Genomic DNA, 17,993 nt, shown 5'->3' with positions numbered 1-17,993 from the left:
CTTGGATTTGTTAAAAACAAGTTAAGTATAGCAACCCATACATAATCTGATTATTAAACATGATAGACTTAACAATTTTGCAAATAACTGATACCCATTATGTTTATGAAAGTTGTGAGAAAAAAGAATGAACCATATAACTGAAATTAATAAACAATATAGTTGAAATTAATAAATCTTACGTCATAATCAATATAAACTCGAGCCAAAGCTGAAACAATATGAAAGTTTAACATGGTTGAATTGAGTAAATAATATTTTCTTGAGTAAACTGTAAAAATGGTCACCGAGGTTTGGTCACTTTTGTTACTTTAGTCCAAAACTCAAACATTTTGAATCTGGATCTCTGTGGTTTCAATTTTTTTGCTATTTTCATCCAATATTAAAATGTGGTCAGATTTTTCAGTTAACATCCAACTTTTTTGTCTTTTTCTTCCTTTTAATGAAGGGCAAAATGGTATTTTAACGTTTTATTATAACAAATTAAAAAAAAAGGGTAAATTGCCATTTTAGTCCTTGAGTTTTTGTCCAAATTGTCATTTTAGTTCAAATAGTTTTTTTTTCTTCTCTGAGTCCCTGACTTTTCCTTTTTTTTTTTTGCCATTTTGATCATATTGGCTAACTTAGTCTAAAAACCAGGTTATAATCAGGGGTATTTTTGGCATTAAATTATTATGAGGTTTATAAATTATGTTGTAAAGTACCCCTGGTTATCACTACACAACAGTTATGCCAAAAATACCCCTGGTTATAACCAGATTTTTAGACTGAGTTAGGCAATGTGATCAAATTGACAAGAAAATGAAAAAGTCAGGGACCCAGAGGAGAAAAAAAACTATTTGGACTATGTTAGTTTATTTAATCAGTATTTTATATTATTTGGTAGTTAGTTTTGTTTCAGTTAGTTAGTTGGTTGTTTTAGTTGGATGTCAGTTGGATATTAGTTTTTCTGTTTTGTAATTAGGGTTATAAATAGCTCATCTTCAATAAACTTTTTACTTTTCCCCAGTTCATTTCATTCAAATTTACAGACTAAAATGACAATTTGGACCAAACCTCAGAGACTAAAATGGCAATTTACTCTTAAAAAAATCAGACCATTTTGCCTTAAATTTGGTGACTTTGCATATCTTCGGTCAACTATTGCAAAATGCAAAGCCACTCACACCTCGAATAAGTATATATAACCCCTCTTATCGACCCTTTAGCGACTTCGTGAACCATTTTTGGACAACTCATAAAGCCAATATTTAATTTATGTCTTATAGTTTATAAGACATAATCCGATTGACAAGATAAGTTGTTTTAAGCCGAATTTGATGCCCACTATAAGACATATTTGATTGACAAGATAAGTTGTTTTGAACAGATTTTGTTGCTTGTATTATGTCTTCGACGACGGGTCATAATCAAAGATGACGAGTAAAGCATGTGTATATCATTTGATTTATTAAAATACAACCCCAATTCCCCAAATGTTAAAACTAGTGCTCAAGGTGAGTCGTGGTGTAATACTTGTAAAATCATTAAATAGAATCACGTTTGTATTACGTTTTTGTGTTCGGTCCACACACGTGCACGAATTCCGCACGTCGTACGTGTCATACGCAATCGTTCGGGGGTCAAAACCGGTCCTACAAACCCCACTGTTACGTAAGATGTGGTCCTGAAACTAGGGCTGTAAACGAGCCGAATCGAGCCGAGCTAGACCCAGCTCGAGCTCGGCTCGAACTTGATTCGAGCTGGCTCGGCTCGAGCCCGAATTTCAAATCGAGCTGAGATTTGAAGCTCGAGCTCGACTCGATTAGAATTCGAGCTAGCTCGGCTCGGCTCGATCTAGCTCGAACTAACAAAAAACCGCAAAATTTATTACTTAAAAAGCCCTTAAAAATGAATTTCTTCATAAACTAAGGAACATAATTGCCATTTAATTTAACCATATGGCTAAATATGCAAGTATAGATAGTTAATTCACTTTGTACATTGTCTTTTCCTTCTTTTATAGGGGGAATACTCCCTTAGTTTTTGTTTTCTAAGCGATGTGGGACAAAAAAATGAAGGATGTAAATCTTATCGAGCCAGCTCACGAGCCGAGCCATACCAAGCTCGAGCTCGGCTCGTTTACAAACCGAGCCGAGCTGGCTCGTTAATAACCGAGCCAATTTCGAGCCGAGCTTTCTTCGAGCGAGTTTCGAGCGAGCTACGAGCCACGAGTTTTTTGAACACCCCTACCTGAAACTCCCAAGATTGAGACCTACAAGCCATAAAGGCATAGGCAGCCATATCCCGGGCCTAGAAAAGGCCCAACCCACCAAGCCGCATCGGCATGGTCGCGATCCGCCACTGGAGTTCAGCGAAAAAAGGCCCGCCACATACGACAATGTCTTATATTGCCTCCCAAAGACCTTTATCAAAACATGAAACAGCATCATCCACAAAGGGGGCTGGAAAGTTCGCAAACCAAATAGCAACTTTGCAATCCCCATACAATATCTAAGCAAGAGGAGTTCGCTTCAGGATCCCGCAACAAGGGAAGGTGTCCTATAATGTCAACTGCCCGCGTTGCCCTCTTAGCCGCTAGACCACTAATAAAACTGGCATCACGGCTGACTGCCCCTCCTAACAGTTTGCCACCTCTCTCTAGCCTCCCAATCTCACTGAGAAAAAGCCCTGGTCGGACCTCCACCCTGTTGCATGTCGGCCAAAATATCTCAGTTTTTCTAATATTAAGTCGTAGCCCCGAGGTTGGACCCTCCGAACTGATGATGTCAAGAGCTTTAGCAACATGAACAACATCCCGGATAAACATCCCGTCATCCAAGTACCAAGCATGGAAGGGGAGTTTGCAGTTTTCCTACACCTGAACCACTAAGGGGTGTAAGGGTAGGGAAAAAAATAAAGGTCCCAAGGGATCCCCTTGTTGGACCCCTATGAACGCCCCGATGCGGTCATTCCCCATGTATAGCCTAGCAGGCTGGGCATACATAAATTGAACCCATGAGAATATGGAAGGGCAATGGCGATGGACCTCGCGAAGCAAAACCGAACGGTCAACTAACTTGAAAGCGTTGGAAAAATCAACCGTGAGCATGGCCAGCGAGCCATCTGAATGAAAAGAATTAAGGAAACTGTTAGCGCTGTGCAACACCGCCTCCCCCCCATTAGGGACCCCCACCCCAAACTGGTAGTCCCCCAAGTATTTAACAGCTTTTTTCCCAACTTTCTTGATGGCAACTTTGGAGATCAATCTTCTCCAAATTGCCCCCACAACAATATTAAACCTTTAGATATTATTAACTCATATATATATATATATATGTATATATATATATATATTCAATAATTTAATATAATATGTAAGTTATTCTGATGTTATATATAGAATTATAGATGGTAACGCTTAAAAATATCAAATATTTTGAGTAAACCTCTTAATACTAATATACTTTTTACCACATATATATGCAACTTGTAAGATTTGAACTTCCACCTCTTGAATAGATGAGATGCCCCATTCCATCACAACATATCACTGTATATCACAACTCAAAAATAACACCTTGATTTAAGCAATATATGAGAACATGCATAGTAGATGATACTCAATTGTGCATATAAATATAGTTCTATCTCCACTATTATAATACACACTATTTTCATTCTTATCTATATTTAATAGGAGTAAAACGTCATACAATGGCGAGGCTCATGAAACCGCATGTGAGGGTCTTCTGCATAAGCTTTATATTTTTATTTGTGTGTTATTGGTGTAAGTTCTATACGCATTACCATTTTATCATGTTATGCTTTTTAGATAAACATATCAATTGATGTTATTAGTTTTGGATCAATAGGTGAAAGAAATGAACACCATCACACACAAGCATTTGGAGTTCCACCGCCAAAAGACTGTACTCCACGTTGTAAAGACATTTTAGGAAATTGGTATTGTTGCAATAAATACTTTGGTATAAGTAAAGATTTCTGCGAAATAAACTGTAAGGAAATAAAAAGTTGTTGTAAGGTACAAAAATAAAAATAATTGATATTATTAAGGATTATTTATATTATATAATAAAAATTAAATATAACGTCAGTCTCCACATGTCACACCCCGGTTCCCACGTGTATCACCGGTGGGCCCGGTGGGGGATTACCGTGACGTAGTTGGCAACAATATAGTCAAACCACACAATATATAAATGCACAGCGGAAGCATAAAGATAAATATATTTCAACTATTGAATGTAATATTCAAGTATCACAATCGTCGAAATATAATCCACAGGGGATCAAAATAAGATAGAAAAATAATTGTTCAACAGATATTGGCATCCCAAGCTTGCGAGACTCTAACGATGCTAAGGAGTGGCCAACCTATTACGAGTAGAACCTGCATTAATCTTTTTTGGGGAAAATACGTCAGTTTACACTGGTAAATACATTCAACCGACACTTTTGTAAAGTGTTTAATAAAATTGATTTGAATGCACATGGCACAAACTCTTTATAACTTGGGATAATTTATAATCAAATCTTGTAAAAGAATTACATGTTCACTATGCGTTCGGTCGCCCGGGTTGTGCCGGGTTTAAGGTTAATAGACACACCACATAGCATAAAACCGCGGCGGGAAAACCAACGGCTATACCTTTATAATTAAGGACACATTGACGGGTGTACGCCTACACCCGCGTGTCTAGGTCGTGGCCATTTCGTAAAATGCTGTCAAGGATATCCGGGACATGGTCATTAAGCTCCCAAAGGCGTAAAGCCAACAAAACGTATTTAAACGGGCCGATTAAATTATTCAATTAACCACCATATGATGGAAGATTTAATGCCCGACCAAGCGGTAATTTATATACCGTAACCCAAGCCCGTATAGGGAAAATAAGTTAAAAGTATTTACCTGAGCAAGTAATATCCTTAATAAACAAATGCAAGTTTCTTTTACTGGTCTCCTATTCTGGAACGAAGGTTTAAAACAACCTATTAGAATCCTAACGGGTCTTTAATTTGGCCTTAGCTTAGACCGGTCAGTTTCAAAGGATAATTACGGTTTAATCGCGTGAAAGGCGAAAACCGGGAATGGAATGTGGTTTGGACCCAACAAGTTTGAAGACTTGTTTTATATGGGTAATATAACCACACTCTGGATTTTGAGGTCAAAACAATAAGGTTTGACCCGTTTCGGCTAGTTTATGTAAACTAGTTACATAAACCGGACCGTGCGTGCAAAAGGCGTAACGGGTAACCGTAAGAGTCCTACACAAGTTTCCTAAGTCAATATGCTTTAAAGAGGTTGTGGTATCATTAGGATACCTTCCATAATGCCCGTAACGAGTGTAAATCCATTATATGCCCATAGGGGTATTTCGGTCATTTAAAAGATTATAAAAGAGGTTTCTGAGTTCTACAGGAAATCTGAGTTTTCCGAACATTTTATAAAGTCCAAAATACTCTATTTATTATTTAAAATCAGTAGCAACTGGAATCGGGTCAAAATACCATGTAGAACTCAAGTTATGCTCGAAAAGGGTATATTCGGTATTTACCGAACCGATGCCATAACCGCAGGTTATGAGCAGGTTAAAAATAATTAAAAATCTTTAAAATTCCAAAATATTATTTTACATCAGTGTGTAAAAGGTTTGGTGTCGAAATTTGGGTTTAGATAGGCTTTATGCTAAATGCGCCGTTTAATTACTAAAGTTTCCGTAATTGCGCTATTTAGCATAACTCCTATTCTAGACCTCGAATTGAAGTGAAATTTTAGGGACATGCTTAGAAATCAGTAACTAAGGTTATTGTCCTTTCACATGTCCAAAATTCTCGTTTTAAAGTAAAAGGGGCGTTACGGTCAACTTTTAAGCATTTAACGGAAATGTGCTAAAGACTCGGACAAACAACGAACCGGTTACAGAGGGTTATACCATCATGTAACCTGGTCCCAAGAGAGTCCTAAGGCATATCTAAATCATACCAAAACGGGTCAGAATTGAAGTCAAAGCAAAAGTCAAAGTTTTGCGATTTTCGGTTCCGAACCGGTTCAAAACAGTAAATGGTCGGATCAAACAAGCTTAGACTAGTTAATATACTTATTATCATGTTATATGAGTGTTAAAATAGGTTACATGCCATCTACATTACTGATTATGCATAAAATCGCAAAATAGCATTCTGTTGACTTTTTCTAAGCAAGTTTGACTCGAAATTCGGACTAGTTAGAGTGGGAATCAGAGGGTGCCCTTTTAGGGGTTTAAAGCCCACATGATTACCAACATATAACTACCTTTGATTCGACAAACCACTGGACCATTTGTGATTTATCGCTAAGTCAATCGTTAATTACGACTGATTGACTTTTAAGCTATAACTATGAAAAACTAAACCACAAAGGGTTAGGCAAACTTACAGAAGTTTGGTACACGACCAGAGATGTTAGAAGAGTGCTCTTGAGCTCCAGATGTGATCAAGAAAGCAGGTTTGAGGTGTGTTTACTAAGTGCACAACTCATGGCCCTTTATAGTGAAAATGGAAGCACAAGATCATCACAACTAAGGCTATAAGGGTTCCTTGATCATCAACATGTGTCCCTGGGTGCTAGGGGTCGTTTAGGGGGCGCCCATGCTGCCATAATTGCCATATAAGTCGGTTAAAATAGCAAACAGTGCTCCTGTCCCCGTATTCTGCATCTGGCGGCCTGACGCGGCCCGCGTTAAGGATCAGGCTACCCTTACGCGGGTCGCCTGAATCCTAATGTCAGGAACCGGATCTGCACTGCCCGCGCGGCCCGCGTAAGCTTCGTGGTTTCTTCGACGCGGCCCGCCTGAGGCCTGTATTTCAAGATTTTTAAATCTTTTGCCGTTATTGCCCTGGCCTTTCGGTTTCGAAGGGGTAACTTTGCGATTTGGGCCTCGATTATTTACAAATAAGGGCCTCGGAACCTTTACCCATCTTATTAACCCTTGGTTAATTTATTATTACCCGAAATGCCTTAACTTTCAAAGTTTGACGCTTTTAACCCTTTTTAACGAATTCGATCATAACTTTCTCGTTTTAAAACGGAACTTCGCGAAATTTAAATCACGCATTCTAATGAGTATAATTTACCATGACAGAGCCTCGGGTATGCCCAAAGGTCACTCAGAGGTATAACTTAAACATGTTGACATATTTGGCCCCTGCAGTTTGTAATTCCTCACTTTCTTTCACAAATCGTTCCGTACGATCCATGATTCATTCGTCTGAAGGTACGAGCATCATTTAGGGTTACTGTACAGTATATTTATCCATCGTTGACATTTTTAACCCTCGAATTTGCATACTTTCAATGTTTGTCAACTTTAGTCCTTTATTTAGTATTCAACACCACGTGTAAACCTAAGACACGTGTCAATACATTATTGGACGCAAAAATTTCGAGGTGTTACACCACACATTGTTAGCGGATAAGTATGCAACACAGAAACGATTTATTTAAACACATAATTGTGTTACTAGTATTTCTTTGATCTTAGAATGTACATATAAGCACTTCTCAGACAAATAAGTAACTAATGCAAGTCTTGTTATACTAATAAACTCCAACCCCTTGAGTTTTATTTATTCATTGGTTACGTGCAATTACAAACAAAATACCAAAATATGGTTGTCTCAAATGAATTATAACTCACATAGTGTATAAATACATGCTATTGGTATCAATTAAAACACATAAAACAAACAGGATATGTTTATAAAAATATTAGAGCTTGATTTTTTTCATCATAAATATTTAGTCCTTATCGTCGTCATGTAAAGGAGACAGGTAAACATGTGCAATTAATTCTGATTGAATCAAAGGTTGCTATGTGTTTCCATGTTGTGTAATTCCCCATGCCTCCTCTCACGTTTCTTCTCTCACTAACCATAACACATTAACACCTGCTCTAAGTGAATGGTTTACCCCATTTCCTTATTATAAAGAACTAGTATAATTACTTTGTGCTTTGCGCGGTAAGTCTTTATACACAGTAGAACAACATTACATACCGGTTTGAACTAGGAGTGCAAATATATCGGAAAATGCCAATGCAAACCCATATAGAAAAAACAATCATAAAAATTGATAACTAAATACTATAAGGAAAAATCAGTTTTACTACGACCATGCAATCATCCAACAATTGCTTTCTTAACATATCAACCTAAACTTAGAATTAATAAGTGCATCTTCTGAGAAAAAAAAAACTATGTTATGGTTTTTTTTAACCTAGAATTAATAATTACATCACATGAAGAAATTTATGCGAGAAAATAATGTTAGACCTTCTGTGAATCATTGGCCATGAGCTAGTTAATAGACCTTTCCATAGTACATCTAAAATTCTGAAAGGACAAATTTAACACGCATCAAGTTTATGAGTAGTAGGTTGGAAAGTTTTACACGATCCGCTTACATGACATGAAGATAAACGGGTTAGGGTAATAAACGGCTTGACACACTTATATTTATAGTTTTTTTTTTCTAAGATTTGAAATGATAATAATTAGTCCATCAAGTGATATTTGTTTACGTTATGTTCTCAATAGTTCGTATTACACTTGTAGCCCTCGTTCAACATTTTTCGACACTTCTAGTCATGGGAGGCTTTGATGGTGTGCGGGGAGGACCTCCGCACAAGGCCCACAGTTTCAAGGGGCATGCGATTTAAAAAAAAAACCGATACGTATATGTTATTTATTTATTTTTTTTTGAATAGTAAACACATATCACTTTCAATATAGGTCAATTTACAAATCATTTTTTATAGTTTAGAATTTAGCCCACTTGGAATTAGGTTTGTTAAGCCTAATACTGAATTGATCTTTTTTAAATAATAACAAAACATAACAGAATGGCACATTTTTTCAATCTTGAACAGGGTACGTGAATTCTTAGAGACGCCTCTGTTAAAATATAAATATAAAAGTAATAATAAAAGAAAGTAAAATAACTTTTAATTAAAAGATAAAAAAGAAAAAAAAGTAAAAAGAGAAGGAAAGAAGGTCACTGAATCTTTCAATTGTTATACATATCACTAGTTTGACTTCCGTACGTTGCAGCGGTAACATTAACATGGTTATGTACGTTAAGAAACATGTATGAAGTAATGACGGCTCGTGTTTGAATATTGAATCGTAAATAAAAAATTTCGTAACGTCTAGTCACGAAATGACAAAAGGTTACGTCATATGCATAATACATTAAGGTAAAAAAAGAGTTTATATATAAATGTATATGTATGAAGGAATTAAAATAGATATGATAATCTATATTAAATAAAAAGGGTATATATAGGTTGTATTTCCTACATTAAAAATTAGAGTTCTATTTTCTTTAAAATGACTTGTTAATAATATATATTAAATAAAAAGGATATATATACACACGTATTTGTTGCATTAAAAATTAAACTTCTACTTTCTATAAAATGACTTGTAGTTTCTAATGTGCAAAGTCGGTCCTCTTACTCTATTGAATCCAATAGAAAGCCATGGCAACTATGTAAATAAGACCCAAAATTTATCCAACTATTCTACACTATTTAACCTAAAAGGAAGTCATAGCAATTCTGTAAATAAGACGCAAAATTTGTCTAATTATCCCATTGTTCATAAGCTCCTTCAACAATTGTTATTATACTAGGGTTATGCGTCGCCCGCGTTGTGGGGCGCCAAACCAAATATTTCCTAGTTTAATAACATTTACGCCTTTATTTCGGTTAGTTATACATGCTACTTGTAACACGATCTTAAAAAAAGATGCATTGAGTCAACCAATTAAACCAAAAACACTATCATAGTTATGCTTAAGAAATAAGTAAAACAATGGCAAGCATGTAATTTAGAGCTGGGGGCAAAACAATAATTTGTCAGGACCAATTAGCAAGTGGTAGGCTGTTGGCACGAATGAAAACTATATTGAGAGAACCTAGTAAAATAAAACACTACCATAGTTTTGCCAAAAAAAAAAACGATAACAAGATTGCAATTTTGAACTGGGGTGAAATCGTAATTTTGAAATGGAGGCAAAATCATATTTTGAACTGAGTGCAAACCATAATTTTATTTTGAACTGGGGGCAAAAATCGTAATTTTTAAATGAGGACAAAATCGTAATTTTTAACTGGAGGCAAAGCCAAAATTTTATTTTGAACTGGGGACAAAATCGTAATTTCAATCTGGGGATAATTTTAATTATATTTTATGCCATAATTATTAATTATAACTTTAAAAGAGAAACTGAGATAAGATTTTATAATTTAAATGTAGTATTATATATGTTTGTGTTTTTTTAATAAATTTTAATATTATAATATATTAATTTGCAGGAAAAAAATTGAAAAATAAAATAATTCAGGTTGAACTGTTCGTGTTCGGGTAAATCCGCGAATAATCGGGTAACCTTATGTTCGGGTTCATATGTATGACACGATTTTCGGGTTCTGATCGTGTTCAGGTTCATCTAAAATTTTCGGGTTGTACCCGCCATCCCGTAAACACGACCCGTTTAGAACCCAACGTTTTGTATCAAACAGAGTTTATCACACATATATATAGATTTTTACAGTACCTACTAGCTAAACTTGTAGCCAACAAGAAAACCCTGATATGGATATGATCAGCAACCTTTCTAACCATCTTATGTTTTATATCATCACAAGTTGTAGCAAGGAAGTAACATATCAAGAGGATGGATTATCACTAGGGTGTAAATGAGCCGAGTGACTTGTTTCAACACGACCTCTATATTCAAAGCTCAATCTCGGCTCGTAAAATTTTGTGGGCTCAATTGTATATCCAGATCTTGTATGATATTGTTTCGATTCCTTTTCTTTATGCACAAATGAAGTTATTATAAGTTATTTTCTGTGATCAATATTCCTATTTTTATAATAGAAAACACGTGTATAATTTTTTTCTTTTTACAAAACAAAAATAATAATTAAAATATTTATTGATGTGCATGTTTAAAATTTAAAGGATAAATTACACTTTTCGTCCTTTATATTTGTAACGGGTTGCAATGGATAACCTTTAACTTTAATAATTACAGTCACAGTCCTTTATTTGGAAAACTCATTATACTCTACGTCTTTTCACCCTAACCAGGTTATAATTTTCAGTTAAATATAACATGTGCATTACACATGAGGGTAGTTTATTCATTTTAGAAGTATCTTTAAACAAAATAATAATAATAATAATAATAATAATAATAATAATAGTAATAATAATAATAATAATAATAATAATAATAATAATAATAATAATAATAAATATACATATACATATAAAGCCCTTTCTCTCCTACAAAACCTGAAAACCCAAAATCACCTTCTTCCTTCTTCTCCACTAACCCACCACCACCACCACAGCATCGCCACCTGCCACCACACCACTACCCACACTACACACCACCACCACCACTATTACCGTCCCCCCAATCTGAACCCTTGAGTCGTCGGAAACCACCACATGTCACCATCACCAGTCTAGCACCACCAAGGATATATCAAGGTTCGTCTTCACCATCTCATTATCAATCAGAGCAGCAGAGGAAACCTCGTTTCTTGCGGGACTCTTGATAGCCTAAAAAGAAGCCCCAAATTGGGGTTTTTTTAGGGCTGAAAACTTTACAGGGTTCAATTCAAACGGAACACATACAGAAACACCCCATATGCTCAGTTTGCCTTGGATTCGAACTTTTTCACTAAAATCAACTCCCTAAAAACACATAAATAAAAACCCATTGTGATATACGATTATTGAATTGAAATTGTAATAAAAATGTGAATAAGAGAACGAATGAAATGTGTACCGTAGAAAGGTGAGGGTGGTGGGGCTTAGGAGCGCAGGGATGAGTACGAGACATATTAATAGGTAGGTAGCTGACTACAATTTGATGTTAATGGAATTTAGTAGTAGGTTTGATGTTAATGGAATTTCGGTTTTGCAACAACCTCCATACAAAACAACAAACTTTAACTGAAACCCATTTGACTATTGCGGTGGTGGTGGGTAGGTGGAGAAGAAGAAGAAGAAGGAGGAAGGTAGAAGGGGATTTGGGTTTTTAGGCTTTAGGAGAGAAAGGGGTTTATCTATATATGTATTGTTAAAAGAGTTCTAAAATGACTAAATTACTCTCATGTGCAATGTACATGGCATATTTAACTGAAAATTATAATCTGGTTAGGGCCAAAGAACGTAGAGTGTAATGAGTTTTCCAAATAAAGGACTGTGACTGTAATTATTGAAGTTAAAGATTATCCATTGCAACCCGCTACAAACATAAAGGACGAAAAATGTAATTTACCCAAATTTAAAAATAGAGAATATCATCATCATCATACTCAATAAATCCCACCAATAGCAAAGTAAAGGTAGGGTCTGAGGAGTGTAAAATGTAGACAGCCTTACCTCTACCCCGTAGGAATAGAGATGCTACTTCCAGTGAGACCCCCGACTCGATAGTAGTTTTGCATCAAGCCTTGGACATGAAGCACATAACACTCAACAATCGGGACAAAGACCGATTAGTGCATGTACCCTTTTGTCTTTCAGCTATCAACGCCACCACATGATGCATGATTAACCGTCCTCAGCTTTTAACGTTATTTTCACGAAATTAGTAAAATAATGTTAAAATTAATGCACTTTCACTTTTGCCCCCCGATGACCCACACATATATACATTATATGCTCATACCGCAAGCGGGACGTAAAAATAGAAAATAGAAGTTCATATTTTGCATACTCTGTGCAGCAACCAAAATTTTAAAATACTCAATTTATCTATTGATGTACTTATTTTTATTTTCTTCAATATTGCAAGTATTAATCTTGAAATGAAGAGTAACCAAGAAATAAGTTGATGAGAGTAACTTGTAAGAAAAACAATGGACACATGGTAACACACTATGTACAAATTCATTGCAATATTTATAATACAAAGCAAGCTCAAGAAACACAATCTGAATAAAAACTTATACAAGACTTGTTGTGTCTGTAGTTCCATATATAAAAACAAAATAATAACCAAGAAAAACACAATGAATTTGAACCTACAAACATCCCAAAGGGTTCACCTTTATTTCATTCAAGATCCGAGCCACGTTGACTTTAACCCCAAGGTCAAGTCGAAGCTGAGTCTTTAGTAGTTGATGGGTTAAACGGTTTCTGTTCAGCACACGTGAGCACCTCGTGGGGCCCAGCATACTCACGGCCAAGACCCATCAAGTCAAGATAATACAAGTAATGTGTGATGATGGCGTTCATGTCATCGACGTCACCTTTGTTACACGTGCGTTCGCCATATAGGATATTCATGGTGCACCCAAATCCCGGAAACCTGCCAGATGCAGTGTCGTTTTTGGTCGGTTTGTATGTCCCAACCATGCAATCATGAGGTGATGGTTGACCCTTTTTCAACGGGGTAATCCATTGAAAGATTGCCGCTTGGAAGGCTAATGTGGCGTTTTGTTCGAGGTATTCAGGGTGGTGTAAAAGATCGGCTTTTATACAGTCGCCGATGTATCCATAGTTGTAGTTCCTGAAACAACTCGATGGTTACGGTTTTGTTTTATCCAGGATAAAAACAGTGAATGCATGTGCATTTTCCGACGAAAAATAAAATCGAAGCAGAAGAAATATCATCCAAACGGTACGTCTAATAGGTAAAATATCCTAAACTATTTTATTCATAGAGTAAAATGTCATTTTCGTCCTTGAGGTTTGGCCAGTTTTGCGACTTTGGTCCAAAGATTTGTTTTTTCGCATCTGGATTCAAAAGGTTTGAAATCTTGTCATTTTCATCCGGCTTGTTAACTCCATCCGTCTTTCTCCGTTAAGTCAAGGGTATTTCAGTCTTTTTATTAACTTAAAGAGCAATTCGGGCTTTTGAATACTTGTACATTATGCTAAGTGAAAAAGACCGAATTGCCCTTTAAGTTAACAAAAAGACGGAAATACCCCTGATTTAACGGAGAAAAATGGATTGAGTTAACAAGCAGGATGAAAATGGCAAGATTTTATACCTTTTAAATCCAGATGCAGAAAAACAAATCTTCGGACGAAATCGCAAAACTGGCCAAACCTCAGGACGAAAATGGCATTTTACTTGTAGTCGTATCTCACACATCAACTACCTATAAGAACACGGACAAAAAGTGCTTCAGATTAACCAAACCTGTTTTGACTCGATACAAAAAATCACATTTTGACCTCTACCACATCGTCCAACCTGCTCATATATTTTCCACTTTTTAAGAATCAACTATTTTGTAGTGTAAAACGAATAAAAATAAATAGAATTTTTATACTTTCACGAGCCAGGGAAGCTAAGTTCATACCAAAAGACGGGCAAAGCACCACGACCAAAATATAAAGCACCGGGGGCACAAGGGTAAGTGTATTTGTAGTTATCGTCACAGTAATCTTGCATAGGGCTCATTTCTTTGTTGTAGCATAATCCCCATGCTGTGGGCCCACCAGTTGCCACTCCATATCCACCTAAATTGATTTCAATAACAAAAATCATGTTATTTTCCGTTTAGTAGTTTAACAAGCCATCATTGGAGGGGGGGGTATAATGGCTTTTATGAAAGTGATTATTTCGACGATCACAAAGATTACCACTTGATTAAAGCTCAAGATAAGTAGTCACTAATAAGTTTCTTACATTAACTATTTACTTAATCGAAATATATATACTTTGACCCTAAATAATCAGAAATTATGAACTGACTAAGTCGCGATAATCCTTTAAAATAAAATCCAAACACCCCCTAAATTATGCCATTGAACTACGTTTCAAGCAAATATCAAACCAACCCATGGTTCCTTTAATCTAATTCAGTAATTCCAACTAAAAATCCCAAGAATTTTGATCTCATGATTTAAATACTGAATAACTAGAGGCGACAAGATGGACGAGTTGGATAACAAGTCAAACAAAGTCGGGTTGAAATCAGCCATGTCGGACCCACCAACAAGGCGAAAATCATTTGTATCCATTTTAAATTATAGAGTAAACTGCCATTTTGGTCCCTGTGGTTTGGTCACTTTTGCCACTTTAGTCCAAAACTCAAACATTTTGCATCTGGGTCCCTGTGGTTTCAGTTTTATTGCCATTTTGGTCCAAAAATGAAATCAGGTCATATTTGTCTTATAAAATCCTGCTATTTTGTCCTTTTCCGCAGAGGCAAAATGATCATTTCTTTTTTATAAATAAATACCATATTTTATAAGACAAATATGACCTGATTTGCCCCTAAGGAAAATGACAAAATTGCAGGATTTTATGAGACAAATATGACTGATTTCATTTTTGGACCAAAATGGCAATAAAACTGAAACCACAGGGACTCAGATGCAAAATGTTTGAGTTTTGGACTAAAGTGGCAAAAGTGACCAAACCTCAGGGACCAAAATAGCAGTTTACTCTAAATTATATAAATAATTAATGCCTTATTATCTACTTCTTTGACCCATATGACCCGTTCCCCTTTTAAGCAAATATTCTATGCATAACACGATTACCTATCAATCCAGTGTTAAGTAGGAATATGAAAACAATATTATTACAATAATAATATAAATCTTTGGATAAGAAATATTTGTAAGGCTTTATGCACTAAAAAATAAATTTCTGTGACCGTCACATTTTCAACACAGTTGACCCATTCCGTTTTATCTAAAAGATCTAATCTGACCCATATGCAGTAACACATAACCCAAATTAACCCGTTACGATAACATGCAACCCAAATTGACCCGTTCATAAGTAAGCGGGTCAAGATTACCACCTCTATGTATAACAAAATTCCTCATCATCAATAAAAAAACGAAAGTCAAACCATAAGACGTATAAGCTTACAAGAAGTTTGACTTCCAACATGAGCAAGAAAAGCAGCAACTTCCAACATCTGTGTTGTCTTGTTGCCTGTGGTACCAAACCCTAGGGGTTGATAAATGGCTGAAGCAGTGATAAAAGATTTAAAATCCCAAAAACCGACAGCATGTGCTATTGGAGTATTTCTTTTTGAGAAAAGATTCTCAAACTGATAATAATCGAAATATTGTGATATCGTAAGGTTGCAACAATATTGTGACCACCCTTTGCATTCCCAACCCTGATCGCAAACTTTTTTCCCCTTCACTTTTTTCACCAACACAGGTGAAGTGTCGGCGTCCGCAATCGAAACTATTACAAATAGTATACTTAACACCAAAAGGCACATATGTTTTGTCTCCATTCTTCTTTGCTGCAACCAAAAAAAAAAAAAAAAGAACACCCGGTTACAAAGTAAGCTCATTTAACCGAAGAAGATACGAAATAACATAAATTAAGAGATACACAGATGCTTTTGAATAAATAAATTAATGAAGGTATGATATGCAAAATAAATAGACAGCAATTAATTAGGATATATTTAAGATGACACCGAATTGTGGAAGACAAACAGAACAACATAGCTAAAGACATATTTTTTTTAACGGCAAATTTGGATCACTGACAGTCATCGTGCCACTAACAGAACCACCCGATCATATCCATCTCCACTAGGCAATAATGCCTATACACCAATTCAGGAGGAAACCCAATAAATCTGGAAAAAACCCCTTTGTGGGAATCGAACCCATGACCTAATGGTCATAAGCTTTATCCCACCCCCAAGATACCACTAGGCTTATTAAGTACGGAATCGAGTTTCATGAATATTTGCTCTTTTGGTGAACTTTTATTAAGAAAAGGCATGGATTATAGAGACATGTATGCAGAAATAATGTTTCATTCTAGAGTTTTAATGAAATTTTGACAAAAATCAGATCTGAAATGAGCAGAAGATAAATAAACAAATATGTATATAATAAACAAAAATAAGAAGACGCAGATGCTAACTCGATAACAAAATTTGTTTCGAATCTGAAATCAGCTGAAGATAATAAACAAAACACCCAACGATAAATCAAGCTCCTTTTTCTTGAATATTTGGGCATTTAGTAAAGATTGCTTAGAACAACAAGACCCAGATGCTAAAATGAACTAAAACAAAATACCCTTTAACAAAGTTTGGATCTTTTTATGGATTTAACTGAAATTTTTAAGAAAACCAAAATACCCAATACAAAATCAAACTTATTTTCTTAATTTTAGGGCATTTGATGCAAGATTCTTGAAAATACAAAAACCATAAAGAACAAATGAAAACTAAAACAATAAACCCATTTAGGATCTTGCTCACAATATAGACAACAAGGATCTATGTGATTTCAAAGGCAAATCAAGCTCCTTTTTCTTGAATATTTTGGGAATTTAGTAAAGATTGCTGAGAACAACAAGACCCATATACTAAAATGAACTAAAACAATATACCCATCAACAAAGTTTGTTTCTTTTTAGGTATTTAATAAAAATATAAAAAAAAATAATACCCAACACTAAATAAATCAAACTCATTTTCTTAAATTTAGGGCATCTGATACAAGTTTCCTGAAAACACATATCATAAAGAACAAATGGAAATAAAACAATAAACCCATTAAGGGTTTCACTAACAATAATTAGGGATCTAAGTGAAAGTATAACAAGCAACTTACTAAGAGTGAAGACTTGTAACCAACACAACACAAGAACTGAGTGTGTGTTATTTGATCAAAATGTAAGTGGTTTTTGTAGGTAAAAATATTGCTTAGACTGCAAGGCAATGAAGGTGGAAGGTGTGTGTAAGTGTTAAAGTATCTCTGTCAAATGAATAATAATAATGGAGAGGGTGTGGAGGAGATGGGGTTGGGTTCGGGAGTATGAATCATTGAAATGGAGTACTTGATGTGAACAGGCTGGCTGGATTTGGAATCAAGTTAATGTATTGGATGGATGCTTTCAATCACGACTCACCAACTAGAGGTGGAAGTGAACTCGCCACCGACAACTCAGTGTTTTGGATCTGGGTTTGACTCGGTGA

General features: G+C 35.5%; 1 protein-coding gene across 1 annotated transcript; it reads right to left on the bottom strand.

Moving 5' to 3' along the window:
• Positions 1 to 12,927: 12,927 nt before the first annotated feature.
• LOC110867599 (chitinase-like protein 1) lies at positions 12,928 to 17,993 on the bottom strand. The gene is made up of 4 exons (XM_022116577.2): positions 17,629 to 17,993; positions 15,905 to 16,292; positions 14,379 to 14,538; positions 12,928 to 13,579 (listed from the first exon to the last, which is right to left on the bottom strand). Exons 2-4 carry the CDS (start codon positions 16,281 to 16,283, stop codon positions 13,162 to 13,164), a joined length of 957 nt encoding a protein of 318 aa, XP_021972269.1. The 5' UTR covers positions 16,284 to 16,292; positions 17,629 to 17,993; the 3' UTR covers positions 12,928 to 13,161.

This window comes from Helianthus annuus, chromosome 7, assembly GCF_002127325.2.
Source record: "Helianthus annuus cultivar XRQ/B chromosome 7, HanXRQr2.0-SUNRISE, whole genome shotgun sequence".
NCBI lineage: Eukaryota > Viridiplantae > Streptophyta > Magnoliopsida > Asterales > Asteraceae > Helianthus > Helianthus annuus.
The sequence above is the reverse complement of the archived record's forward strand: the minus strand, read 5'-3'. Positions and strand labels throughout refer to the sequence as shown.

Bases quoted from the DNA above. Each gene is read 5' to 3' on its own strand.
- LOC110867599 (XM_022116577.2), bottom strand. From the start codon at position 16,283: ATGGAGACAAAACATATGTGCCTTTTGGTGTTAAGTATACTATTTGTA. The intron at 14,539-15,904 runs GTAAGCTTATAC...AAATCAATTTAG, and splicing joins TGTTGGAAGTCAAACTTCTT to GTGGATATGGAGTGGCAACT. The intron at 13,580-14,378 runs GTATGAACTTAG...GAGTTGTTTCAG, and splicing joins GGTGCTTTGCCCGTCTTTTG to GAACTACAACTATGGATACA.